The sequence below is a fragment of the Rhinoraja longicauda genome, chromosome 3 (assembly GCF_053455715.1).
Source record: "Rhinoraja longicauda isolate Sanriku21f chromosome 3, sRhiLon1.1, whole genome shotgun sequence".
Lineage (NCBI taxonomy): Eukaryota > Metazoa > Chordata > Chondrichthyes > Rajiformes > Arhynchobatidae > Rhinoraja > Rhinoraja longicauda.
In genome coordinates, this window is record NC_135955.1 from 18092901 (window position 1) to 18119571 (window position 26671).

The 26671-nt window shown below is 46.0% G+C and overlaps 1 protein-coding gene across 1 annotated transcript in view; it reads right to left on the reverse strand.

The window, feature by feature from the left end:
* Positions 1-19507, reverse strand: part of palld (palladin, cytoskeletal associated protein) — a 203553-nt gene extending 184046 nt beyond the window's left edge. Inside the window, exon 1 of the mRNA XM_078394859.1 lies at positions 18519-19507. Within this exon, the coding sequence (XP_078250985.1) occupies positions 18519-19507 (989 nt within the window). The remainder of the gene's footprint in view (positions 1-18518) is intronic.
* Between the last annotated feature and the right edge of the window lie 7164 nt (positions 19508-26671).

Below are 26671 nucleotides of genomic sequence, written 5' to 3' on the forward strand. Positions count from 1 at the left end.
TATGTTTTTTGCACAGAGAGTAGTGGGTGCCTGGCACATACCACCATGGGTGGTGGTGGAGGCAGATATACGGTAGAGCTTATGGATAGGTCGGTGGATGTGCAGGGAATGGAGGGATATGGAGTATGTGCAAGAAAAAGGAAATTAGTTTACTTAGCATCATGTTGGGCTCAGACATTGTGGGCTGAAAGGCCAGTTCCTGTGCCATACTGTTTTACGTTCTATGTTTATATCAGATTTCCAACATCTACAGTTGTTTGCTTTTAATTTCGACCAAGGTCTACCAGGTGTTAGCTGCCTGATGTGTAGAGACCTCTGAGAATATTTAGCCATCGTTTAATTCACAAAACCATGTGTTTGGAATATTCTTTGTCTCTCCTAAGATGCTACCTCTCTTACTACTGAGCATTTGTAGAATATTGTGATTTTTAGAGGGTATCAGCTACAAGAAGTTAGACACATTTGGATTGTTTACGAGGACGTTGCCGGAAGTTGAGGGTCTGAGCTATAGGGGGAGATTGGGCAAGCTAGGACCATTCCTTCGAGTATAGGAGGATGAAGGTAAATTTATAGAGGTGTATAAAATCATGAGGGGCATTAGTCGCATGAATGCACAGACTCTTTTACTCAGAGTAGGGGAATCAAAGCAGAGACAAGGGTTTAAGGTGAGAGGGGAATGATTTCAAAGAACCTGAGGGGCAACATTCCAGATAAAGTTCCAAACCAATGCTCCAGAGAAAACAATAAAAGTCTGTCCAGCCCTGCCTTGTTGCTAATACCCTCTAATCCAGGCAGCATCCTGGTAAATCTATTGCAGATCAATGACTTAACCAGTGCTAATCAATGGTTCCTTTACTCAGGTTTTGGGTATAAAGACATTTGGACAGATACATGGATTGAAAAGGTTTAGAGGGCATGGGTTAAATGCGGGCAAATGAGACTAAATTAGTTGGGACTTGGGACTTGGACGAGTTGAGCTGAAGGGCCTGTTTCCATGCTGCATGACTCTATTACTCTACGAAAACCAGAATCAACCTCCATCCCAAAGGACTGCTTAAGCAGATGGGACCTAAATCCTTCCTCTCTACAACTTGAACTTGTGTCTCTTCAGATCTACAACTGCAGGACGGTCCCAAGTTGACTATCAAATAAAGCTTCCTCGAAAACTTTTCATCAAGGCTTAAATTGCTCCTCAGGGTTAGTTTACAGCCTCCTTCCAGTGATGAATACTTTTTTAGTAAGATGGATTAGAAACTAGGAAATGTTGAAAGGTTTGGCAGAAGACTTGGCAGCCAAGGGGTCCAAATTATGAATGGTTTTGACAGAGTAAAGGTAAGGACACACTGGTCTTGAAATTAATTACAGCTGGAAAACACATCTCCCGAACATCACAGAGCTTTGGACATGCGACAATCTCATTCCCGACGACCGCCAGGATTCTAAACTCCCGCTGCAGTGGCAGTCTTTAAACGCCAAATGCCCGTCCATGCAACCATCTGACTCAGCGGGTCAGGCAGCATCAGTGGAGGGTAATGGACAGACAACATTTCAGGTCTAGACCTTTCTTCAGACTCAACCCTACACTCCCTGTGACCGTGTGGGTTTGATCCAGGTGCTTTAGTTTCCTCATACATCCCAAAGATGGATAGGAAAGGTATAGAGGGATCTGGGCCAAACACAAGCTAGCCTCATTTGCATCTGGCCCACATCCCTCTAAGCCTTTCCTATCCATGTACCTGTCCAAATGACCTAAATGATATTATTGTACCTGCCTCAACTACCTCATCTGACAGCTCGTTCCATATATGCACCACCCACTGAATGAAAAAGTTGCCCTTCAGGTTCCTGTTAAATCTTTAACCTCTCACTTTAAACCTGGTTCTTGATTTCACCAGCCCATGGACAAAGATTGTGAGCATTCAACCATTCTCTGCACCTCCTGATTTTATATATCTCTATAAGATCACACCTCAGTTTTGTGTATCGCAAGAAATACAAATCCCGGCCTGCCCAATCTTTCTGTACAGCTCAGGCCCTCAAGTCTTTAAGTAGAAAAAAGAACTGCAGATTAAAACACAAAATGGCACAAAGTGCTGGAGTAACTCAGTGGTTCAGGCAACATCTCTGGAGAGCATGGATAAGTGACGTTTTGGGTCGAGGCCATTCTTCAATTGCGACCTGAAACGTCAACTGTCCATGTTCTCCAGAGATGCTGCCTGACCTTGACTTTGTATCCTTGAGTCCTTAAATTCAGTTAATACTTTGGAATTATTTTTTGCTAGTCAGAATGACCATACAACGACTGAATCTTTTCTGGTGTGGCCTATCTGCTACTCCAAACTTATCAAAGTGATCGACACTTAAATCTTCTCTGCACTCTTTCGAGCTTAATGATATCTTTACTACAGCAGAGTGACCATATTTGAAAATGGCACTCCAAATACAACCTCACCAGCGTCTTGTACAATGGCAACATAACATCCCAACTTCTATACACAGTTGCCTGACTGGCACTGAGTATATAAAGCCAGCGTGCAAAAAGCCTTATGATTAATTCACCAGTGGACTGGTTGATGTATATAAAAAAGAAAAACTAAAAATTATGCGAGGCCTTCCAGAGAGTAAATAGGAAGGACTTGATTCCCTGAGCAGCAGGGGTCAAAAGCAGGGACCAGAGATTCAAAGCAATTAGCAGAAGAGGCAGAGAGAGAATATGGGAAAATTGATTGATTGTCAATAATCACACAGAGCAGACCTCACACCATTGACTTCATCTACACATCAGGCTGCTTCAGAAAAGCAGCCAATATAATCAAAGACTCATCCCATCCCGGTCACTCCTTCTCCCTGCTCCTATCGGGCACAAGGTACATCAGCTTGAAAGCGTGCACCACCAGACTCGGGAACAACTTTTTCCCCTCTGTTATCAGGCTTTGGAGCAGTCCTTTCATCAGTTAGGGTACTATCCAATTCATCTCTACCCCGTTGTGAACATTGGGCTTTGTCTATGGAACTGATGTCCTACAACGCTGAGAACCATATTCTGCTCTCTGTATATTCTCCTTCTAAAACGTGGCATAAACCCGATTGAAAGATGCAGCATGGAAATAGGCCCTTTGGCCCAGGGAGTCCACACTGACCATCCATCGCCCATTCACGATAGTTCTATGTTATCCCATTTTCTCATCCATTCCCGACACACTAGAGGGCAATTTACAGAGGCCAATTAACCCATAAACCCGCATGTCTTTGAAATGTGGAAGGAAAGTAGAGCATCAGGAGAAATCCCGTGAGGTCACAGGGAGAACGTACAAACTCCATAAAGACAGCACCCTTTGTTAGAACTAAACCTGGGTCTCTTGCGCTGTGAGGCAGCGACTCTACCAGCTGCACCACTGTGTTGCCCCATGACTGGAACAAACTGCCTGCCTGAGGTACTCTTGCTTCTTCCTGTATCCCACAACTGTTTAAATTGGTTGGTTATTTGCAGATGATTAGGTGAATCTAGGGTGTTGAGGAAGTTAATGGGAAGATGGAATAAAATGGGTTACAGTAGGTTTAGAGTAAATGGGTGGTGCAAACCCAGAGAGCCGTAGATTCATAGAGTTTAGGTTAGCACAGTAGTGCAGCGGTAGAGTTGCTGCCTTACAGCGCCAGACCCGGGTTCGATCCTGACTACAGGTACTGTCTGAACGGAGTTTGCACACTCTCCCTGTGACCCGCGCGGGTTTTCTCCGGGTGCTTTGGTTTCCTCCCACACTTCAAAGACCTGCAGGTTTGTAGGTTAATTGGCTTCGTAAAATTATAAATTGTCCCTATGTTTAGAATAGAACAAGTTTACGGGTGATCATTGGTTGGGATGGCATGGACTCGGTGGGCTGAAGGGCATGTTTCCACGCCGTATCTCTAAACTAAACTAAAACAACCCCAGCTCAAACAGTCTCTCCTCAGAACTGATTAGTATGGATGTCAGGGATTATGGGGTGAAGGCAGGAGAATGGGATTGAGAGGGAAAGATAGATCAGCTATGATTTAATAGCGGAGTAGACTTGACAGGCCAAATGGCTTAATTCTGCTCCTATAACTTATGAACATGAACACCCTCATAAATCTTCTCTGCCTTCTCTCCAGGTAATTTGGCTTAATGGAGGGATTTGGACCACGCTGTATCTCTAAACAAAGATGGGCTATTTTCGCGACCACCTTGGACGCCGAGCCCAAGGGGTTTCCTTTGCAGCTGAAGGGTTTTTCTGACCCTTCGACGCTGCGTCCATGTCTCCAGATAGGAATACAACACAAACAAATTGGCTAATGTGTTAATTACAGTCAGCAGTGACCAAAGTCTGGTATATTTAACCACTGACTCGTAAACATGTTGAGACACATTTCCTTCCATGCCTCAGCATAGTCACCCAGCAGGTCTCTGGCCTGGCTCCGGGCTCCAAGCTGATATAGTACAGTAGGTTCCGAGTTAACTTCAGAGTCCTTATACCTCCTCTCTCGACTCCATCCAGGGACCTCGACAGTCCTTTCAGGTGAGGCAGAGGTTCATTTGCACCTCCTCCAACCTCATTTACTGTGTCCGTTGTTCTTGCTGTGGGTTCCTATATCTTGGCGAGACCAAGCGCAGACTGGGCAATCGTTCCGCTGAACACCTACGTCCAGTCCGCCTTGGCCTACGCGATCTCCCAGTTATCAAACATTTAAACTCCCCTTCCCATACTGACCTTTCTGTCCTGGGCCTCCTCCACTGGCAGGGTGAGGCCACATACAAATCGAGGAACGTTGATTTCTCCAATTTTCCAGAAACCTCTGCGTTCCCTCTCTCCGCCCTCCCCCACCCTCGTCATCCAAGTAGTTCCACTGTTCACATCCCTGTGTCCATCCGTTATCACCTCTTCCCCAGCCAACAATGGGTTATTATGGGTTATTATGGGCTCCACCTTTGGTCATCTATTGCTGGCCCTGCTTTGTTCTGCCTTTTCTTACCTCCAGATCCCCACCCCCCGCCCCACCCTCTACTTATAGTCGGAAGGAGGGTTCCCACCCGAAACGTCACCCATCTTTTTTCTCCCGCTGAATAACTGCTGCACTTTGTGTCTGCCTTAGCTTCAGAGACCCAGGTTTATCAATCCCAATGACAGACAGAGAAGGAGGCATGTTGGCCCATTGAGTCCATGCCAACTCACAAAACAACACCATTGTCTGTTAATATATTTCACTTAGCAGTGCACAAAGGAGAACTCTGGAAGGCACAAATAAGACATGAGATAGGTTTGGTAAATAAGAATCTCAAGAGATTTTACAATCTCTTAGGAGATTGATCAAGGTGACACAGTGGCACAGCTGGTAGAGCTGCCACCTCACAGTGCCAGAGACCCAGGTTCGATCCTGACCTCAGGTGCTGTCTTTGTGGAGCTTGTGCGTTCTCCCTGTGACTGCATGCTCTGGTTTCCTCCCAAATCCCAAAGACATGCGGGTTTGTAGGTTAATTGGCATCTGTAAATTGCCCCTAGTATGTAGGGAGTGGATAAAAAAATGGGATAACATGGAACTAGTGTGAACAGATGATTGATAGTCAGAGTAGACTCGATGGGCCAAAGGGCTTGTTGCCATGCCGTATCTCTAAACTAAAACGATAACTAGGGAGAGAATAGTTGTCTGAAGAAGGGTCCTGACCCGAAATATCATCTGTCCATTTTTCTCCACTGATGCTGCTTGACCCAGTCACTCAGCACTTAGTGCTTTGCTCAAGATTCCAGCATCTGTAGTCTCTTGTGTCCATTGATACACCTCTTGGGATGTTATGTTACAACTGTACAAGTCGTGGTGAGACCACACTTGGAGTACTGTGTGCAGTTCTGGTCACCCAGTCATAGGAATGATGCCCTTAAATTGGAAAGGGTGTAGAGAAGGTTACCAAATATGTTAGAAACAAGGAAACTGCAGATGCTAGCTTACAAAAATAAAGACACAAAGTGCAGCAGGTCACGCAGCATCTCTGGAGAACATGAATTGGTGACGTTTCAGTTCGGGACCCTCCTTCGGATTGAGATGTTACCTTTGGTAAAGAAGTTATTAAATTCAGGGTTGGGCGAGATGCTGGAATTGGAGCAGAGCAGAGTCTGGATAGGACTGGAGGAGATGACAGGGACAGGGAGGTGACAAGGTCACAGGGGAGATTACCAGCATAGCTGAGAGTTAAAAAAATCAAGGCATAGTTTTCAGTAGCAGGTATAAGCACAGGAGCAGGGAGGAAAGTGATAAACAGCATGAGGCATCAGAACAGAGCCAGGCTATTATCTCCAATGACTCTTGTTGAATGCTCAGTCTCTGGAAGAGTCAGACAGTAAGTGGATGAGTCAGAGTCTGCAAAGTGATTCCCAGGAATCTCAGGCATGAGGATTAATTAATAAAAGCAACACACATACATTTTACAACACGTAATCTTGAAGAACGGGCCGACTGAGGTTAAGCTTTGTCACCCTGCTAATTTGAGTTTAAATATACGTGGAAAGCTCTATCTGCACATGAGTCAGACAGCACTGGCGTGAAATGTTGTTCACTTGCATGAAAGGCACAATGTTGCTTTTGATTCAAAGATACAGCTTGGCCCACTGAGTCCACACTGACCATCGATCATCTGTTTGCACCAGTTCTACGTGAGAGATACAGCGTGGAAACAGGTCCTTCGGCCCACCTAGTCCATGACGACCATCGATCACCCATGCAATAGTTCTATCCTACACACTTGGGACAATTTACAGAAGCCAATTAACCTACACGTCTTTGTAATGTGGGAGGAAACTGGAGCACCCAGAGAAAACCTACGCTGTCACAAGGGTAATCTACAAACTCCTCACAGACAGCACATGAGGTCAGGATCAAACTGTGCTTTCCTCCTCTTTCATATTGGTTCCATACACCGACCTTTGCACAGAACAGTACACATAACAGGCTCTTCAGTCCACAATGTCTGTGCCGCACATGACGCTAAGTCTGAAGAAGGGTCTCGACCTGAAACATCACCCATTCCCTCTCTCCTAGATGCTGCCTGACCTGCTGAGTTACTCCAGCATTTTGTGATACCTTCGATTTGTACCAGCATCTGCAGTTATTTTCCAGCACAACTAAGACTATCTCTTATCCTTATACTGGAGTAACTCAGTTGGTCAGGCAGCATTTCTGGAGATCATGGATAGGTGACGCTTCGGGTTAGGATCCTTCTTCAGACCTAAAACGTCGCCTATCCATGTTCTCCAGAGATGCTGACTGACTCACTGAGTTACTCCAGCACTTTGTATTTTTATTGTAAACCAGGATTTTCAGTTCCTATTTCTACATCTTATCTTTATCAGATAAAACCTCTAAGGGGGCTTTCGGTAGGCACATAGATGTGCAGGAAATGAAGGGATAAAGATAATGTGCAGGCAGATAAGAGTTGATCTTGGCATCATGTTTAGCACAAACATTGTGGGCCGAAGGGCCACTTATATATAGATAAAAATGTTCAATGAACTTTCTGTAACTTTGTGGCGACTCTTGTGTACTGCCGAGGTGAGGTTTGCTGTATGTGTGCAAAACAAAGAATTTCACTGTACCTAGGTACATGTGTCAATAAAGTATCATTGAATTGAATTGAATCATTAAATTGAATCATTGAGTATATCGTTAGGAAGCAGGTGCAACTCAACAATTCAAACCTCTATGTAGTCTCCTTCTCTGCAACAATACCTCTTGCAAACATACTTTGACTTGTTGAAGCACAATGAATCGAGCAGAAGGTGCAATGGTTAAGTTGCTAGACTTATATTTATAGAATAGAATTTGGTACATTCTCAGCAGGACTGTTCACTCTTGGATGGTCTTCCAAGCCAATACCGCCCTCCACAGTTTGAATGTGGAACCTATTTCCATTTCTCCCACTATGGTAGAACGTCCACAAATTGTCACCAACATAACAGTCTCAGAGGTGAATAATTGTTAATGGAACTATCTGCATCCAATCCACCAAATTAAACACATCCGTACTTCAAGGCATCTGTCAGGATTAAGGCACCTAACAGGCACATAGAACATAGAATAAAGAATAGTACAGCACAAGAACAAGCCATTCGGCCCACGATGTCCATACCCAACATGATGCCAGGACCAAATTTTATCTGCCTGCAAGTGATCCATATTCCTCCATTCCCTGCACACCCATGTGCCTATATATAAGCCTCTCAAGCACCACTATTGTATCTGCCTCTGCCCCCAACAGTATGTTCCAGGCACTCACCACCCTCTGTGTAAGAAAATTTGCCCGGCACATAGAGTCATAGAGTGATGCAGTGTGGAAACAGGCCCTTCGGCCCAACTTGCTCACACCGGCCAAAAATGTCCCAGCTACATTATTCCCACTTGCCTGCGCTTGGTCCATATCCCTCCAAACCTGTCTAACTGTTTCTTAAACGATGGGATAGTCCCAGCCTCAACTACATCCTCTGGCTGCTTGTTCCATACACCCACCACCCTTTGTGTGAAGGACTTTCCCCTCGGATTCCTATTAAATCTTTTCCCCTTCACCTTGAACCTATGTCCTCTGGTCCTCGATTCCCCTACTCTTGGCAAAAGACTGTGCATCTACCCGATCTGTTCCTCTCATGATTTTGTATACCTCCATAAGATCTCCCCTCATCCTCCTGCGCTCCATGGAATAGAGACCCAGCCTACTCAACCTCTCCCTAAAGCTCGCACCCTCTAGTTCTGGCAACATCCTCGTAAATCTTTTCTGAACCCTTTCAAGCTTGACAATATCTTTCCTAAAACATGGTGCCCAGAACTGAACACAATATTATAAATGCAGTCTCACCAACATTTTATACCACTGCAACATGACCTCCCAACTTGTATACTCAATACTCTGACTGATGAAGGCCAAAGTGCCAAAAGCCTTTTTGACCACCTCATCTAGGTGACTCGACCTTCAAGGAACCATGCACCTGTACGCCTAGATCCCTCTGCTCTACAACACTACCCAGAGACCTACCATTTACTGTGTAGGTCCTGCCCTTGTTCAACGTCCCAAATTGCAACACCTCACACCTTTCTGTATTAAATTCCATTAACCATTCCACCGCCCATCTGGCCGATCGATCCAGATCCTGCTGCAATTTTTCACAACCATCTTCACTATCTGCAAAACCACTCACTTTTGTATCATCAGCAAACTTGCTAATCTTGCCCTGAATGTTCTCATCCAAATCATTGATGTAGATGACAAACAGTAACGGGCCCAGCATCGAACCCTGAGGCACACCACTGGTCACAGGCATCCAGTCCGAGAAGCAACCTTCCACCATCACCCTCTGCTTCCTTCCATGGAGCCAATTTGCTATCCATTCAGCTATCTTTCCTTGCATCCCATGCGATCATAACCTTCCAGAGCAGCCTACCATGCGGAACCTTGTCGAACGCCTTACTGAAGTCCATGTACACAACATCTACAGCTCTGCTCTCATCAACCTTTTTGGTCACATCTTCAAAACAATCAATCAGATTTGTGAGACATGACCTCCTACAAAACCATGCTGACTATCCCTAATCAGCCCCTGCCCATCCAAATGCCTGTATATCCTATCCCTCAGAATACTATCCAGTAACTTACAAACTACAGATGTTAAGCTCACCGGCTTATAGTTCCCAGCATTTTCCTTGCAGCCCTTCTTGAAACATCTCCTTTAAACTTAAAAGGCCAGAACAAATCAGGACCAGCAACAGATAACCCTAGGAAATGTGGAGCCCATGATGACCCATTGTTGGCCAGGAAAGGTGTGATGACAAGAGGGATACAAGGATGTGAACAGTGGAACTGGTAAGATGACCAGGGTGGGGGAGGAGGGCCAGTCATTGGGGGGAAGGCCAGTCGTTGGGGGGAAAAGTGCCAGTCATTGGTGGGTAAAGGGCCAGTCATTGGGGGGCAATGGACCAGTTGTTGGGGGCCAAAGGGCCAGTCGTAATGGGGCGAAAATAATAGAAATCAATGTTCATACCATTGGGGTGTAAGCTGCCCAAGTAAAATATGAGGTGCTGTTCCTCCAAATTGCGTGTGACCTCACTCTGACAATGGAGGAGGCCCAGGACAGAAAGGTCAATATGGGAATGGGAAGGGATGCTGGAGCTATGAGGCAACAGCGCCACCTACTGCCCAACACTTAAACAATCAGCAGAATGTGCATCTGTGCCATCAATTGCTCCGATGAAATAGTGTAATCTGGACACAATTTAAAGACTGCAGCAGCAAAGATTCAAAAGGCAACATTGTTCACGCATTCCACCTGTAGCCACCAGATGGTATGGAAAATTGGCTATTTTAACCAGGGTCCAATTGAGGGCACAAAGTGCTGGAGTAAACCAGCGGGTCAGGTAGTATCTCTGGAGAACATGGATAGGTGACATTTTGGGTCGGGACCCGTCTTCAGACCAGCATTTGTAAACCTGCATCTGCAGTTCCTTATTTCCTTATTAATTGAGGGCACTGTCTCAACAATGTGGCAAGACAACTTAGACACAAAGTGCTGGAGTGACTCAGCAGGTCAGGCAGCATCTCTGGGGAAAAGGAATAGGTGACGTTTCGGGTCGGGACCATTCTTCAGACTCATTATTAAACAACATGTTTGATTGATTGACTGTAAGATGCAGGCCCTTTGGCCCACCGAGTCCACGCCAAACATCAATCATCCGTTCATACCGGATCCATGTTATTCCACTTTCTCTTCCACTCCCTACACCCTGAGTAAAATTTTACAGCTGCCAATTAACCTGAAAAGCTGCAAGGCTATGGGATGAGAATAAACCGGAGCACCGGTAGGAAACCTACATGGCCACAGGAAGAACATGCAAACTCCATACATATAGCTCCAGTACATAGTGTTTTTCTCAACATTTAAAAAAGATATGGACAGGAAAGGTTCAGAATGATATGGGCCATTTTCAGGTAAATGGGACTAGCTTTGGTACCTTGTAGGCATGGGGCAAAGTGTCTGCTTCTGTGCCGCATGACTTTATGACATGCCTTTCTCATTTTATTGTGATGATTCAGAGAGATTAATATTGGATTCCTATTTTACTTTCTTTTGGTTTAATTTATTACTGTCCACGTGTACTGACGTACAGTGAAAAGCTTTATCGTTGCAAGCTATCCAGTCAGTGAAAAGACAAAACAAGATTACAATCACGGGTGGCACAGTGGTAGAGTTGCTGCCCTACAGTGCTAGAGACCTGGGTTCAATCCTGACTACGGGCGCTGTCTGTACAGAATTTGTACGTTCTCCCTGTGACCGTGTGGGTTTTCTCCGGGTGCTCAGGTTTCCTCCCACACTCCAAACACGTGCAGGTTTGTAGGTTAATTGACTTTGCTCATTATAAAATTACCCCTAGTGTGTGTAGGCTAGTGGACGTGGTGATCACTGGTAGGCATGGACTCGGTGGACCGTAGGGCCTGTTTCGGTGCTGTATATCTAAAGTCTAAAGTCAAACCGTCCACAGTGTACAGATACAGGACAAAAGGAAATAATGTTTAGTGCAGGATAAAGTTCAGTAAAGTCCAATTAAAGACAGTTCAAGGGTCTCCAATGAGGTAGATGGTAGGTCAGGACTGCTCACCAGTTGGTGTTAGGATGGTTCAGTTACCTCATACCAGCTGGAAAGAAACTGTCCCTGAAACTGGAGGTGTGCGTTTTCAAACTTCTATTCCTTTTGCCTGATGGGAGAGGGGATGAGAGGGAGTGACCAGGGTGAGACTGGTCCTTGATTATACTGGAGGCCTTGCCGAGGCAGCATGAAGTGTAGACGGAGTCAATGGAAGGGAGGCTGGTTTGTGTGATGGTCTGGGCTGCATCCACAATTCTCTGCAATTTCTTGTGGTCTTGTAAGGAATACTTTGTGTGTGCTACTGACGGGTCAGGTGGGGACACTTAAGCCAAAGGACAGTAACCTCTCATATCTGAGCCAAAGTCTCAGGAGTGCGATTAGAACACAAAACACTTTGATTCAGAGCAGCAGGACCTGTCAGTTGAGAAAGCAAATTGTTGACCCTTTGCCATGTTGTCTGATCTAGTGCTGGGTGAGTGAGCCATGCAGACAGGTGGTAAAGACATTTTTGTTTAATAGGAGTTGTTACCTGCCTATTTAAAACCAGCAAGATGCAACTCAACACCATCTCTTTTGACAGGCAGATAGTTCAAGCCTACTCTCCGAGAGTCACTGTGAAAGCATGCGTCGTGCACGTTGACTTGTGACTTCCGAACAGATTATATTCCGAGATTTGTTTTTCAGACTGTAGGCTATAGGATCTGTTCAGCCCAGTGCAACAACAACCTGCATTGTATAGCAAGTCAATGAGGCAAACCAACCTCTTCACCCCCCCAACCCCCGTTGTCCACCCCACTCTGCGACTTCATCTACATTTCACTCTGCCTTGGGAAATCAGATAACCTAATCAGGGACCACTCACACCATACTAGATACATCAAACTGCTGTTTCTGCCCCGGTTTGATCTTTATTTTTCTCAGTTCTAGTTCCACATAGTGGCGCAGCGGTAGAATTGCTGCCTTACTGTGCCTGAGATCCAGGTTCGATCCTGACAATGGGTGCTGTCTGGACGGAGTTTGTACGTTCTCCCTGTGACCGTGTTGGTTACCTCCCACATTCCAAAGACTTGTGGGTTTGTGCATAAATTAGCTTTTGTAAATTGTCCCCAGCGTGTTAAGTGGTTTTTTCAAAGGTTTAATGTTTTTTTACTGGCACATATGCCAGCACAGTGAAATTCCTTTGCACAACCCACAAATGCTGGAAGTACTGGAGCACCCCCGATCCAGCTAAGCGTCATGTAGGGTAGAACAAGCGTATGGGTGTTCATTGGTCAGCATGTAATTGGTGGGCCGAAGGGCCTGTTATCAGGTTGTATCTCTGAACGAAACTAAACGAAAATTCCCCGCACTACCCCTCCACTCCTAATTTTGCTCGTAGAATTTATGAACATGAACTTAATCTAAAATTCCAACCCCGCTGTGCAAAGAGGCGGTCCTTCATGTGGAATCGCGATGATCTCAGACATTGAGACCGACACCTGACTTAAATCCACCACAACAGCCAGACTTTGCACTAAATGCTTGATTGTAATCTTGTACAGTCTTTTCTTTGAGTGGATAGCACGCAAACAAAAGCTTTTCACTGTACCTCGGTGACAACAAAAAACTAAATTAAACTAAAAGGCAAATGGAAGGAACATTAATATTTCAGGAGTGTGAGCTGAGTTTTCCTCTCACTGGTATTCATCATTGTCTTTAAAGAATTGGAACTAGGAGTAGCTGATCCTCTCTCCTCCCTCAACACAAGACAGTAGCTGGTACACCTTGCCTCCACTCTCACCCAATCCTGAGAGTGACATACAGCATGGACACTCCAGCGCTGCACCACTGCCTAAAGTAAAGTTTAAAAGGGGAATTTTCATGTTCGGATCCTTTTTCAGACCGATTGTGTTGAGGGTGGGGGGGGGTTGGTGGAAGGAAGCTGAAAGACAAAGCCGAGAGAGCGATTGATGGATACAGGTGAGGAGAGGGGAGGGGGGTTGATAGACAGATGGGCGGACAAAGACTAGAGATGAAAATGTGTGAGATAGGGATAGAAGAGGTGAGAATTGTCAAGAAAAAGGAGGGGATATGGGAGGTAGGGGAGAAATGGGTATTCTGTAATCAATTTTCAGGCTGGAATCCAGATTATTCATGTCCTGTAGAATAGGCAGATGAGAGAGCGGAGAGGAAACTCTCTTTATCAGAAGGTGATAAGACGTGCACACAGCTCACGATTGCTTTGGTGTTCACTCCATGTACGGGCAGCAATGCCAGGTGGTATCAGAGTGTTGGCAGGCACTGTGCATTTCATACTCATTGAGAAACCTTTAGAACCAAGATTGCTCAATCCACTTGCTCAGGGCATCCCAAGAAGAAACACCTAGGGTCTGGCAGTGGGGGGAGGGAGGGGGGGGGGGGGGGTTACGTTACGATACCAGTATCTAGAAGCCTGCACAAATGACCCAATAGCATGAGCTTAAATCCTACCATAGTGATGGAAAAGTAAATTTGAATAAAATATCTTTTAAAAGCTAGTCTCAGTCTGTGGAACCATAATACATTTTTATTTATATAGGGTTGTTGATTCTGATCATGAGATTGTGTTAAGGAACTGCAGATGCTGGTTTATACTGAAGATAGACACAAACTGCTGGAGTAACTCAGTGGTCAGGCAGCATCTCTGGAGAAAGGGAATAGGTGATGTTTCGGGTCGTGACCCTTCTTCAGCCAAAGTAGAGGTGGGGAGGGGGGAAATGAACTGGGGGCTATAAAAGGGCAGAACAAATCAGTGTCAGCAACAGATGACTTCAAGAAGGGTGGAGCCCACAATGGCCCATTGTTGGCTGGGGAAAGAGTGATAACAAGAGGGATGCAAGGATGCGACCAGTGGAACTGGTAGGACGACTACGGTAGCTACCAGTATTTTGCATCTATCTTCTGCTCATGGAATTGTTGGAACAGTCCTTCAGGAAAGAGAATCGGAAAGAGAAAGATTCCAGAAAAAGACAAAGCGTTGGAGTAACTCAATGGGTCAGGCAACATCTTTGGAGGACATAAATAGGTGACGTTTTGGGTCGGGACCCTTCTTCATACTGATTCTAGTAAGGGAGATACAGCTGGAAGAGAGGCGGGGGTGGAACAAAGCCTGACAAGTGATAGGTGGATTCAGGGGAGGGGCAATTGGATTGACAGAGTTGGAAACATCTCCTATCCATGTTCTCCAGAACTGCTGCCTGACCTGCTGAATTACTCCAGCACTTTGTGTCTTCTTTTGGACTGGCAGATAGTTGCACAAAGGCCAAAGATGAAATGACAAAAGATTGGGCATGAGATAAAGAAAGAAGGGGTGTGAACCATGAAGTTAGAGGAAGGAATGTAGGTAGAAGGGTAAAGGGGCAGTGGTGAATATGGGAGAAATAGGTACACATCCAGGTGAGCTACAGGAAAGGGAGGGGGAAAAAAAGGCGGGACTTCAGTAGTTTTGTTTAGTTTAGAGATAGCATGGAAACAGGTCCATTCGGCCCACTGAGTCCATGCCATCCAGCAATCACCCATACACTAGTTCTATACTATCCCACTATCCACATTGTCCCATACTAGGGGCAATTTTACAGAAACCAATTGACTTACACGTCTGCATGTCTTTGGAATGTGGAAAGAACCCATGCGTCACAGGGAGAAGGTACAAACTCCTTACAAATGACACCCGTAGTCAGGATCGAACCTGGGTCTCTGGCACTGTGAGGCAGCAACTCCACCGCCGTGCCGTCCCTTTTTATGACGTAATAAGAAGCAATTTGGAGTTTAAAATTGGAAGTGTGCGAGTTAAAAGCAAGCATTGGGAACCAAGGAACAGGAAGGGAAGCACATCGGCAATAAAGTTTTACATACATAGAGTATAGTGAAGCACATGTTGTAGGGAAAATATTAAATCATCAGCAGATGCAAAGATCTTGGCAGAAAGTCTTGAAAAGATTTCTAAACGTATAACATTCATGTATATTGGCTTGTTCCTCAAATTTTAACAGCTGCCTGATACAATGATTGAATCTCCAGGGATGTTTCCCCAACTATCCTCTGTAAAAGGGTCAGGGAACTTATAAAGCCTTGCTCCCAGCTTCCGCTTGCCCCTGGACCTCCAGACAACAGCCCATGTCACTGAGTCACCCACCTCCCTAATCTACAGCCCCCACAGACGGGGTGGCACCGTGGCACAGCGATAGAGTTGCTGCCTTACAGCGCCAGAGACCCAGGTTTGATTCTGACTACGGGGGCTGTACAGAGTTTGTACGTTCTACCCATGACCAGCATGGATTTTCTCCAGGTGCTCTGGTTTCCTCCCACACTCCAAAGACATACAAGTTCTTTAGATTAATTGACTTCGGTAAGAATTGAAAATTGTCCCTAGTATGTAGGATAGTGCTGGTGTACGGGGTGATCGCTGGTCAGCACGGACTCGCTGGGCCGAAGGGCCTGTTTCCGTGCTGTATTTCTAAACTAAACTAAGATGCTGCTCGACCCACCGAATTCCTCCAACAGATCGTTATTTGCTAATAACTAATCATTTTCTCATCTTAAAATCCTTTTCCCAATGTTTTGATCATTTTGAACATTAATAAATGAATCTTATCTGCCTGCGCATTATCCATACCCCTCCATTCCCTGCACATCCATGTGCCTATCCAAAAGTCTCTTAAATACCACTATTATACCTGCCTCCACCATCACTCCTGGCAGTGCGGTCCAGGAACCCATAAACCTCTGTGTGAAAGAACTTGCCCCTCACACCTCCTTTAAAGTTTGGTCCCCTCACCTTAAAGCCATATCCTTTAGTCTTTGATAGTTCCACCCTATGTCTATATTATCTCCGCCTCCTATAATTTTATATACTTCATCAGGTTTCCCCTCAACCTCTGGCATTCCAGAGAAAACAATCCAATTCTGTCCAACCTGTCCTTGCAGCTAATACCTTCTTATCCAGGCAGCATTCTGATGAACCTCCTCTGCACCCTTTCCAAAGCCTCCCCATCTTTCCTGTATTTGGGTGACCACGCCTAACCAAAGTCCTAGAAAGCTATCTCATCTTGATGTGGAGGAGGAAGGTGGTGTTATTCTTGATGTGATAAAAGGCAAACTAAATTTGTCAACAGACACTTCACGGTATATGAAGCACTGTTTCCTGCTTTACAAAGCTGCATGTCTTTGTTCCAAGAATCAGTGGTGGACCACACCTCTGTCTGCTTTTTATTATCCACCATCTGGCATGTGTCCTTCAAACAAAGCAGTAAAAGTTATTCTGATGTTTATTCTGCATGAGAAATTAGCCAGAAAACCAGGTTCAAAGTTCAATTCCCATGTGCACGTACACTAAGGGCTAATGTCTTGTTGGAATGGCATTACAGGAACATTCTCCTTCAAACAAAGGGCGGCATAGTGATGCAGCATTCAAGTTGCTGTCTCACAGCACCAGAGACCTGAATTCAATCTTGACTACGGGCGCTGTCTGTACAGAGTTAGTACATTCTCACCATGACCGCGTGGGTTCTCTCCATGTTCTCCGGTTTTGTCCCACACTCGAAACACATCCAGCTTCGTAGGTTAATTGGCTTTGGTATACATTTTTATTGTCCCTAGTGCCCTATGTGTGTTGCTAAATTCTCCAGCAACTGGAATTTTTATAATTATATATTTCTGTGCATTGTGTTTGCGGGCCTGTTAAGCTGCAACAAGTAAGAATTTCATTGTTCTGTTGTCGGATATTATAATTAAACACTCTGAAAGACACTTCGACAGTAACATGGATAAGATTAAGGGGATATGGGCCAAACACAAGCACATGTAACTGGCTTAGATGGGGAGCCTTGCTCTAGTTTAGTTACGAGATACAGCATGGAAACAGGCCCATTGGCCCACCGAGTCCGAGGACCAACAATCCGTGTACACTGGTTCTATCCTACACATGAGGAACAATTTACAGAAGCCAATTAACCTATAAACCTGTTCAACTTTGGAATGTGGGAGGGGACGAGAGTAGCCAGGGACAACCCATTCAGGGAGAACTTACAAACTCCAAACAGACGGCACCCTTAGTTAGGATCAAACCTGTGACTCTGGTGTTGTAAGGCAGCAACTCTGCCACTACGTCATCGTTGCACCTTTTCAGCATGGATGATTTGGGCCGAAGGACCCGTTTTTGTGCTGTATGAATCTAATTAATCACTCTTGATTCTTGACTATCAGAAAGGGAATAATTGAGATGTTATTTGGTAAGTGAGGGAAATACATTAACCAAACATTGACCATATCTCGTACCTCACCGCTACATCTCCTGAGAATTACATGTTAATAATAGTGTGCCCCACCAACATAGTTATGGTGTGTAAACAGGCTCTTTGGCCCAACTTGCCCACGCTAACCAACATGCCACATCTACACTAGTTCCTGTGTTTGGCCCATATCCCTCTAAACATCCTATCCATGTACTTGTGCAAATATTTTTTAAACATTGTGTTAGTACCTGCCTCAACTACTTCGCATGGGTGGCCAATAGTTCGTTCCATACATCCACCACCTTTTCTGTAAGAAAGTTGCCCCTCAGGTTCCTAATAAATCGTACCCCCCTCACCTTAAACCTATGTCCTCTGGTTCTCAATTCCCCTAGTCTGGGCAAAAGACTATGCATTTACCCAATCTATTCCTTTCATGATTTTATCCACCTCTAAATGATCACTCCTCACCTTCCTGCGCCTTAAGGAATAAAGTCCGAGCCTGTTCAACCTCTCCCTATTGTTCAGGTCCCCGAGTCCAACTAACATCCTCATAAATCCAACAATATTTGCAGCAGGATCTAGACCAATGGTTTAGTGAGCAATAGAGGGAGGCAGGTGGGAGCCCACACTTACCTGACCAGAGGCTGAGGGTTCCCCAAGGCTCTACACTCCAGTCGCACCGTGCTTCCTTCAGTGACCTCCTGACTCCTCAACTTCTGGGTAAACCTGGGGGCTGAACCAGCAGTGCCGGGCAGATCTTCTGCCATCTTGTCCTCGGCATAATGTTCTTGCTCCGCCGAGCAGCTCTTGGCGCCAGACTGCGAGTCAAGCACTGGACGCAGACTGGACCCCGCAGTTCCTGTTTCCCCAGCGGTTTTACCGTGGCTCTTTGGCGACAGGTAGCCGCTGTCCGGGGACGAGCTGTCCCCCTCGTTGGTCTTGTTCTTCTGCTGGGACGAGTGGCGAGGACGGACGGTCCTGAAGATGGACGATAGCTCCTCAATGAAGGACACTGCTTTGGTGCAGAACTCATTCTTAGGAGGATTCTGGCTTTGGATGATGGGTGCCTCCCTGGCCTCGGAATTGCAGGTGGGATCCGGCTTGTGGGAGGAAGTTTCCCAGTGCGAGTCCGATTCTCTCAGGAAGACCTCACAGCTGGGGGGTTTTGGTGTGCCGGTCTTCCGCGGGCTGTGGGACATCCCGGTAACGTCCACCTTGGCATTCTGGCTGGAGGGCTCTGGCCGTCCGACGATCCCGGGGGAGGAGAGGCCACATGGACGCTCCGGCAACCCGATGGGAGGGCGGAGGCGGAGGTAGCGGGAGATGTCCTCCAGCTCCGGCTCCTTGGCATCTTCCAATGAGCTCTCAGCGATGGCCACCCGGGCCAGGTCCAGGCTATTACTCATCTCCTCCTGGTTGAGGAAGGCCGAGAGATCCAGGACAGGGCTGCCGGCCAGGCTGTCTTCGTGCAAGTCCGAGAGAGAGTCAAAGTACATGTCGTGCGACGAAGACTCCGACATCATGCTGTCGCAGTAAGTGTCCAACGGGACTTGTCCAGACGAGTAAGCCTCCTTCAGCATCTGAGAGAGGGGAACGGCATGCTCACAAGCACCGTCTTGCATGCTATCAATCAACAAGAAAGAAAATAACATTACCTACAAATAAAAATTGTTGGATCAAACATTGGGACAGTTTCCTCACAGCTGCTATCAGGCAACTGAACTTTCCTATCATCAGCTAGAGTGGTCCTGACCTACCATCTGAGTATTCATGAATCTGAAGAAGGGTCCCGACCTGGAATGTCACCCATCATTTTTCTCTGGAGATGCTGGAGTTACTCCAGCACTTTGTCTATCTTTGGTATAAACCAGCAAGTCTGGGGAGGAATCTCGAGCTGAAGCATCACCTATTCCTTTTCATCGCAAATGCTGCCTGACACGTTGAGTTGCTCTAGCATTTTGTGTCTATCTGCAGATCCTCGTTTCTAACATCTACCTCACTGGGGCCCATTGAACTATCTTTAATCAAACTTTATCTTGCACTCAACGTTATTCCCTTTATCCTGTATCCGTTCACTGTGGATGGCTTGATTGTAATCATGTCTAGTCTTTCCACTGAATGGCTAGCAAGCAACAAAAAAACTTTTCACTGTACCACGATACACATGACAATAACAATAAACTAAACTATTTCCCTTTACAATTTCTTGATATGCAGTGATTCCATTATATTCCACAATGCCACAACCAGAGCAAAACAAAGCTTCTGCCAAGCCCTTGGCCGCATTAGCTGTGGTTCCTTTGATTAGCATTAAGGTTAGATTAGAACACAAAGAGCTGGAATAACTCAGTGGATCAGGCAGCATCCCTGGAGGACGTGGTTAAGCGGCATTTCAGATGAGGACCCTTCTTCAAACTGATTGCGGTGGGGGGAGATAAAGCTGAAAAAGAGATGGTTTGGGGGGGGGGGGGGGGGGGGGAGGGGGGAACAAAGCCGGGCAAGATATAGGTGGATACAGGCACGTGGGATAAGAAGGGTTCTGCAGTTCCTTGTGTCGATATTTTAGGGTTAGATGTCTTGAGCTAGGAAATTCTTTACACTTTGGACCTTAGAGATACAGTGTGGAAACAGGCTCTTCGGCCCACCAAGCACGTTGACCAGTGAACACTAGCACTATCCTACACACTAGGGACAATTTACAATTTACAGAAGCCAATTAACCTACAAACCTGCACATCTTTGGAATGTGGGAGGAAACCGGAGCACCCAGAGAAAACCCACACGGTCACAGGGAGAATGCACAAACTCCATACAGACAGCACCCATAGTCAGGATCGAACCCGGGTCACTGGCGCTGTAAGGCAGTCCAACCTCTGCCCAACCTCTCCCTATAACTCTTCTGCCAAACCTCTCCCTATAACTCAAGCTCTCGTGTCCTGGCAACACCTTCGTAAATCTTCTCTGCATCCTTTCCAGCTTGACAACATCTTTGCTATAACATAGTGACCAAAACAGAATACAATACTCTAAATGTGGCCTCACTAATGTCTTATATAACTGCAACATGACCTCCCAACTTCTATTCTCAATAGATACACATAAAATGCTGGAATAACTCAATGGGTTAAAGACTAAAGGGTTTTAAGGTCATAGGAGATAAGTTCAATGGAGATGAGCAGGGCATGTTCTATACCCAGGGTGGTGGGTACCCGGAACACATTGCCGGGGTGGTGGTGGAAGCAGATATGATCAAGGTGTTTAAGAAACTTTTGGACAGGCACATAATGTGCAGGGAATGGAAGGATATGGAACACGTGCAGGAAGATGGGATAAGTCTGATTTGGCATCATGTTCGGCATGGACATCGTGGGCCGAACAGTCTGTGTTTACTGTTCTCTGTTCTATGCAGATGAAGAGAAACTCTTCCCAATGGCAGAAGGGGCAAAAACTCAAGGATTTAGAAGGAAGTATTTGACTCAAGAACAAAGTCAATTTGAAAAGTCCGGGAGCAGAGCAAGGACGCCCGTTGGCTGAGCAGTAAAGTAAGTGCTAATCACAGTTGAACAGGCAGTTTAAAAAGAGCGCCAAAAGGAAGTAGTAGTCAATTTGAAAAGTCCGGGAGCAGAGCAAGGACGCCCGTTGGCTGAGCAGTAAAGTAAGTGCTAATCACAGTTGAACAGGCAGTTTAAAAAGAGCGCCAAAAGGAAGTAGTAGTCAATTTGAAAAGTCCGGGAGCAGAGCAAGGACGCCCGTTGGCTGAGCAGTAAAGTAAGTGCTAATCACAGTTGAACAGGCAGTTTAAAAAGAGCGCCAAAAGGAAGTAGTAGTCAATTTGAAAAGTCCGGGAGCAGAGCAAGGACGCCCGTTGGCTGAGCAGTAAAGTAAGTGCTAATCACAGTTGAACAGGCAGTTTAAAAAGAGCGCCAAAAGGAAGTAGTAGTCAATTTGAAAAGTCCGGGAGCAGAGCAAGGACGCCCGTTGGCTGAGCAGTAAAGTAAGTGCTAATCACAGTTCAACAGGCAGTTTAAGTGAGAAGTCAGGTAAATTGGACAATCAGGCAATTTAAATTGGTGATATAAGCAAGGCTCACAAAAGGGTGCAGCCCTGTTCAGGTGCAGCCCAGTGAGGGAAGTGCCCAGTGAGGGAAGTGCCCAGTGAGGGAAGTGCCCAGTGAGGGAAGTGCCCAGTGAGGGAAGTGCCCAGTGAGGGAAGTGCCCAGTGAGGGAAGTGCCCAGTGAGGGAAGTGCCCAGTGAGGGAAGTGCCCAGTGAGAAAAGTGCGAGTCTTCGGCGAGGAGGCTGAGGTGAGGAGGATACCATTGTTTTAAGCCAGAGCTGGTTATAGGCACAAGGTGATGGCGGAAAAGTTGGTGCGGTGTGTTTCCTGCAGGATGTGGGAAGACAGGGACGTCGCGGGAGCTTCTGGGAGCTACACCTGCAAGAACTGTGTCCAGGTGCAGCTCCTGAAGGGACGTGTGGTGGAGTTGGAGAGGCAGTTGGATGACCTCAGGGCCATCCGGGAATGCGAGAGTTTCCTCGACAGGACCTATTGTGAGGCTGTCACGCCAAGGGTCCAGGTCGAGCGAAGGTGGGAGACTGTTTCAGGGAGGAGTGGACGTGGACTACAGGAGACCCCGGTGGCTGTGCCTATTGCAAATAGGTATACCCTCTTGGGAACTGTCGGGGCAGAAGACGTTTCCAGTCCGAGTGGCGGACCTGTTGGCAAGGATACACGACAGGGGAGACCGAAGTCTGGAAGAGCCGTAGTGGTCGGTGACTCCATAGTCCGAGGGACGGATAGAAGATTCTGTGGCAGCAGGAGGGACTTGAGGATGGTCTGTTGCCTCCCTGGTGCCAGGGTTCAACACATCACAGACCGGCTTCAGAAAATCCTAGCGAGGGAAGGCGATCAACCTGAAGTCGTTGTGCACGTGGGCACGAATGACGTCGGGCGGAAGAGGAAGGAGGTGCTACAGCGGGAGTTTAGAGAGTTGGGAAAAACGCTGAGAAGTAGGACGTCGAAGGTAGTTATCTCTGGACTGCTACCGGTACCTCGTGCTGGTGAGGCCAGGAACAGAGAGATAGAGGGTATGAATTTATGGCTGAGGGACTGGTGCAGAGAGCAGGGATTTAGATTTCTGGACCACTGGGATCTCTTCTGGGCTAGGGGTGACTTGTACAAAAGGGACGGGTTGCATCTTAACAGCAGGGGGACAAACATTCTGGCAGGCAGGTTTGCTAGTGTGACACCTGTGGCTTTAAACTAAGTAGTGGGGGGGAGGGGTTAACAAATTGTGAATATGAAGATGAGGTAAAAGGGAATACAGGAGATATTGCAAAAGACTTTCGGAAGAATGGGAACAGAAGTTCTAGAGCGGAAAAGAAATTAAGGGCAGGGCCAATTGTGAACGATGTGAGAGGGGAGGTAAATACAGAAGTTAAAGTGTTGTACTTAAATGCGCGTAGTATAAAAAATAAAGTGGATGAGCTTGAGGCTCAGTTAGTCATGGGCAAGTATGATGTTGTAGGGATCACTGAGACATGGCTACAAGAGGACCAGGGCTGGGAACTGAATATTCAGGGGTACACAACGTATAGAAAAGACAGACAGGTGGGCAGAGGGGGTGGGGTTGCTCTGATGGTAAGGAATGATATTCATTCCCTTGCAAGGGGTGACATAGAATCAGGAGATGTTGAATCAGTATGGATAGAAATGAGAAATTGTAAGGGTAAAAAGACCCTAATGGGAGTTATCTATAGGCCCCCAAACAGTAGCCTCGACTTAGGGTGCAAGTTAAATCAGGAGATAAAATTGGCGTGTCAAAAATGTAATGCTACGGTGGTTATGGGAGATTTCAACATGCAGGTAGACTGGGAAAATCAGGTTGGAAATGGACCCCAGGAAAGAGAGTTTGTAGAGTGCCTTCGAGATGGATTCTTAGAACAGCTTGTACTGGAGCCTACCAGGGAGAAGGCAATTCTGGATTTAGTGTTGTGTAATGATCCTGATCTGATAAGGGGACTAGAGGTAAAAGAGCCATTAGGAGGCAGTGATCACAACATGATAAGTTTTACTCTGCAAATGGAAAGGCAGAAGGGAAAATCGGAAGTGTCGGTATTACAGTATAGCAAAGGGGATTACAGAGGCATGAGGCGGGAGCTGGCCAAAATTGATTGGAAGGAGGCCCTAGCAGGGAAGACGGTAGAACAGCAATGGCAGGTATTCCTGGGAATAATGCAGAGGTTGCAGGATCAATTTATTCCAAAGAGGTGGAAAGACTCTAAGGGGAGTAAGAGACACCTGTGGCTGACAAGGGAAGTCAGGGACAGCATAAAAATTAAGGAGAGGAAGTATAACATAGCAAAGAAGAGTGGGAAGACAGAGGATTGGGACTCTTTTAAAGAGCAACAAAAGTTAACTAAAAAGGCAATACGAGGAGAAAAGATGAGGTACGAGGGTAAACTAGCCAATAATATAAAGGAGGATAGCAAAAGTTTTTTTAGGTACGTGAAGAGGAAAAAAATAGTCAAGGCAAATGTGGGTCCCTTGAAGACAGAAGCAGGGGAATTTATTATGGGGAACAAAGAAATGGCAGACGAGTTAAACCGTTACTTTGGATCTGTCTTCACTGAGGAAGATACACACAATCTCCCAAATGTTCTAGGGGCTGGAGAACCTAGGGTGATGGAGGAACTGAAGGAAATCCACATTAGGCAGGAAATGGTTTTGGGTAGACTGATGGGACTGAAGGCTGATAAATCCCCAGGGCCTGATGGTCTGCATCCCAGAGTACTTAAGGAGGTGGCTCTAGAAATAGTGGAAGCATTGGAGATCATTTTTCAATGTTCTATAGATTCAGGATCAGTTCCTGTGGATTGGAGGATAGCAAATGTTATCCCACTTTTTAAGAAAGGAGGGAGAGAGAAAACGGGTAATTATAGACCAGTTAGTCTGACATCAGTGGTGGGGAAAATGCTGGAGTCAATTATAAAAGACGAAATTGCTGAGCATTTGGATAGCAGTAACGGGATCGTTCCGAGTCAGCATGGATTTACGAAGGGGAAATCATGCTTGACAAATCTACTGGAATTTTTTGAGGATGTAACTAGGAAAATTGACAAGGGAGAGTCAGTGGATGTGGTGTACCTCGACTTTCAGAAAGCCTTCGACAAGGTCCCACATAGGAGATTAGTGGGCAAAATTAGGGCACATGGTATTGGGGGTAGGGTACTGACATGGATAGAAAATTGGTTAACAGACAGAAAGCAAAGAGTGGGGATAAATGGGTCCCTTTCGGAATGGCAGGTAGTGACCAGTGGGGTACCGCAAGGTTCGGTGCTGGGACCCCAGCTATTTACGATATACATTAATGACTTAGACGGAGGGATTAAAAGTACCATTAGCAAATTTGCAGATGATACTAAGTTGGGGGGTAGTGTGAATTGTGAGGAAGATGCAATAAGGCTGCAGGGTGACCTGGACAGGTTGTGTGAGTGGGCGGATACATGGCAGATGCAGTTTAATGTAGATAAGTGTGAGGTTATTCACTTTGGAAGTAAGAATAGAAAGGCAGATTATTATCTGAATGGTGTCAAGTTAGGAGGAGGGGGAGTTCAACGAGATCTGGGTGTCCTAGTGCATCAGTCAATGAAAGGAAGCATGCAGGTTCAGCAGGCAGTGAAGAAAGCCAATGGAATGTTGGCCTTCGTAACAAGAGGAGTTGAGTATAGGAGCAAAGAGGTCCTTCTACAGTTGTACCGGGCCCTGGTGAGACCGCACCTGGAGTACTGTGTGCAGTTTTGGTCTCCAAATTTGAGGAAGGATATTCTTGCTATGGAGGGCGTGCAGCGTAGGTTCACTAGATTAATTCCCGGAATGGCGGGACTGTCGTATGTTGAAAGGCTGGAGCGATTGGGCTTGTATACACTGGAATTTAGAAGGATGAGGGGGGATCTTATTGAAACATATAAGATAATTAGGGGATTGGACACATTAGAGGCAGATAACATGTTCCCAATGTTGGGGGAGTCCAGAACAAGGGGCCACAGTTTGAGAATAAGGGGTAGGCCATTTAGAACGGAGATGAGGAAGAACTTTTTCAGTCAGAGGGTGGTGAAGGTGTGGAATTCTCTGCCTCAGAAGGCAGTGGAGGCCAGTTCGTTGGATGCTTTCAAGAGAGAGCTGGATAGAGCTCTTAAGGATAGCGGAGTGAGGGGGTATGGGGAGAAGGCAGGAACGGGGTACTGATTGATAGTGATCAGCCATGATCGCATTGAATGGCGGTGCTGGCTCGAAGGGCTGAATGGCCTACTCCTGCACCTATTGTCTATTGTCTATTGTCTATTAAAGTCATGGGAGGTGACCCTTTTGAGCCTTTTTAAAAAGGGTTCCGACCCAAACATGTCACCTGTCCATGGTCTCCAGAGAGACTGCCTGACCCACTGAATTACTGCAGCACTTTGTGTTCTTCTTTGTAAACCAGCAACTGCAGTTTGTCGTTTCTACATGAAGAGTTAAGGAGTTTGTTCTAATGCAGTGCTTGAGGTTTTGGATGAACTTCAATGAACATTTGAAGTTAACGAATAAGTATTTACAATGGAATTGACTCCAGATGGTAGGAATTTGTAGTCAGTGTTTTCAATCCAATACAAACCTTTTACAAAATACATTTCTTCATTGGAAGGAAATATATATTTTTAGAGATACAGTATGGAAATAGATTAGTTTTGTTTATTTCACTGTACCTCGGTACACATGACAATAAACTAAATCCTAAACAGGCCCTTC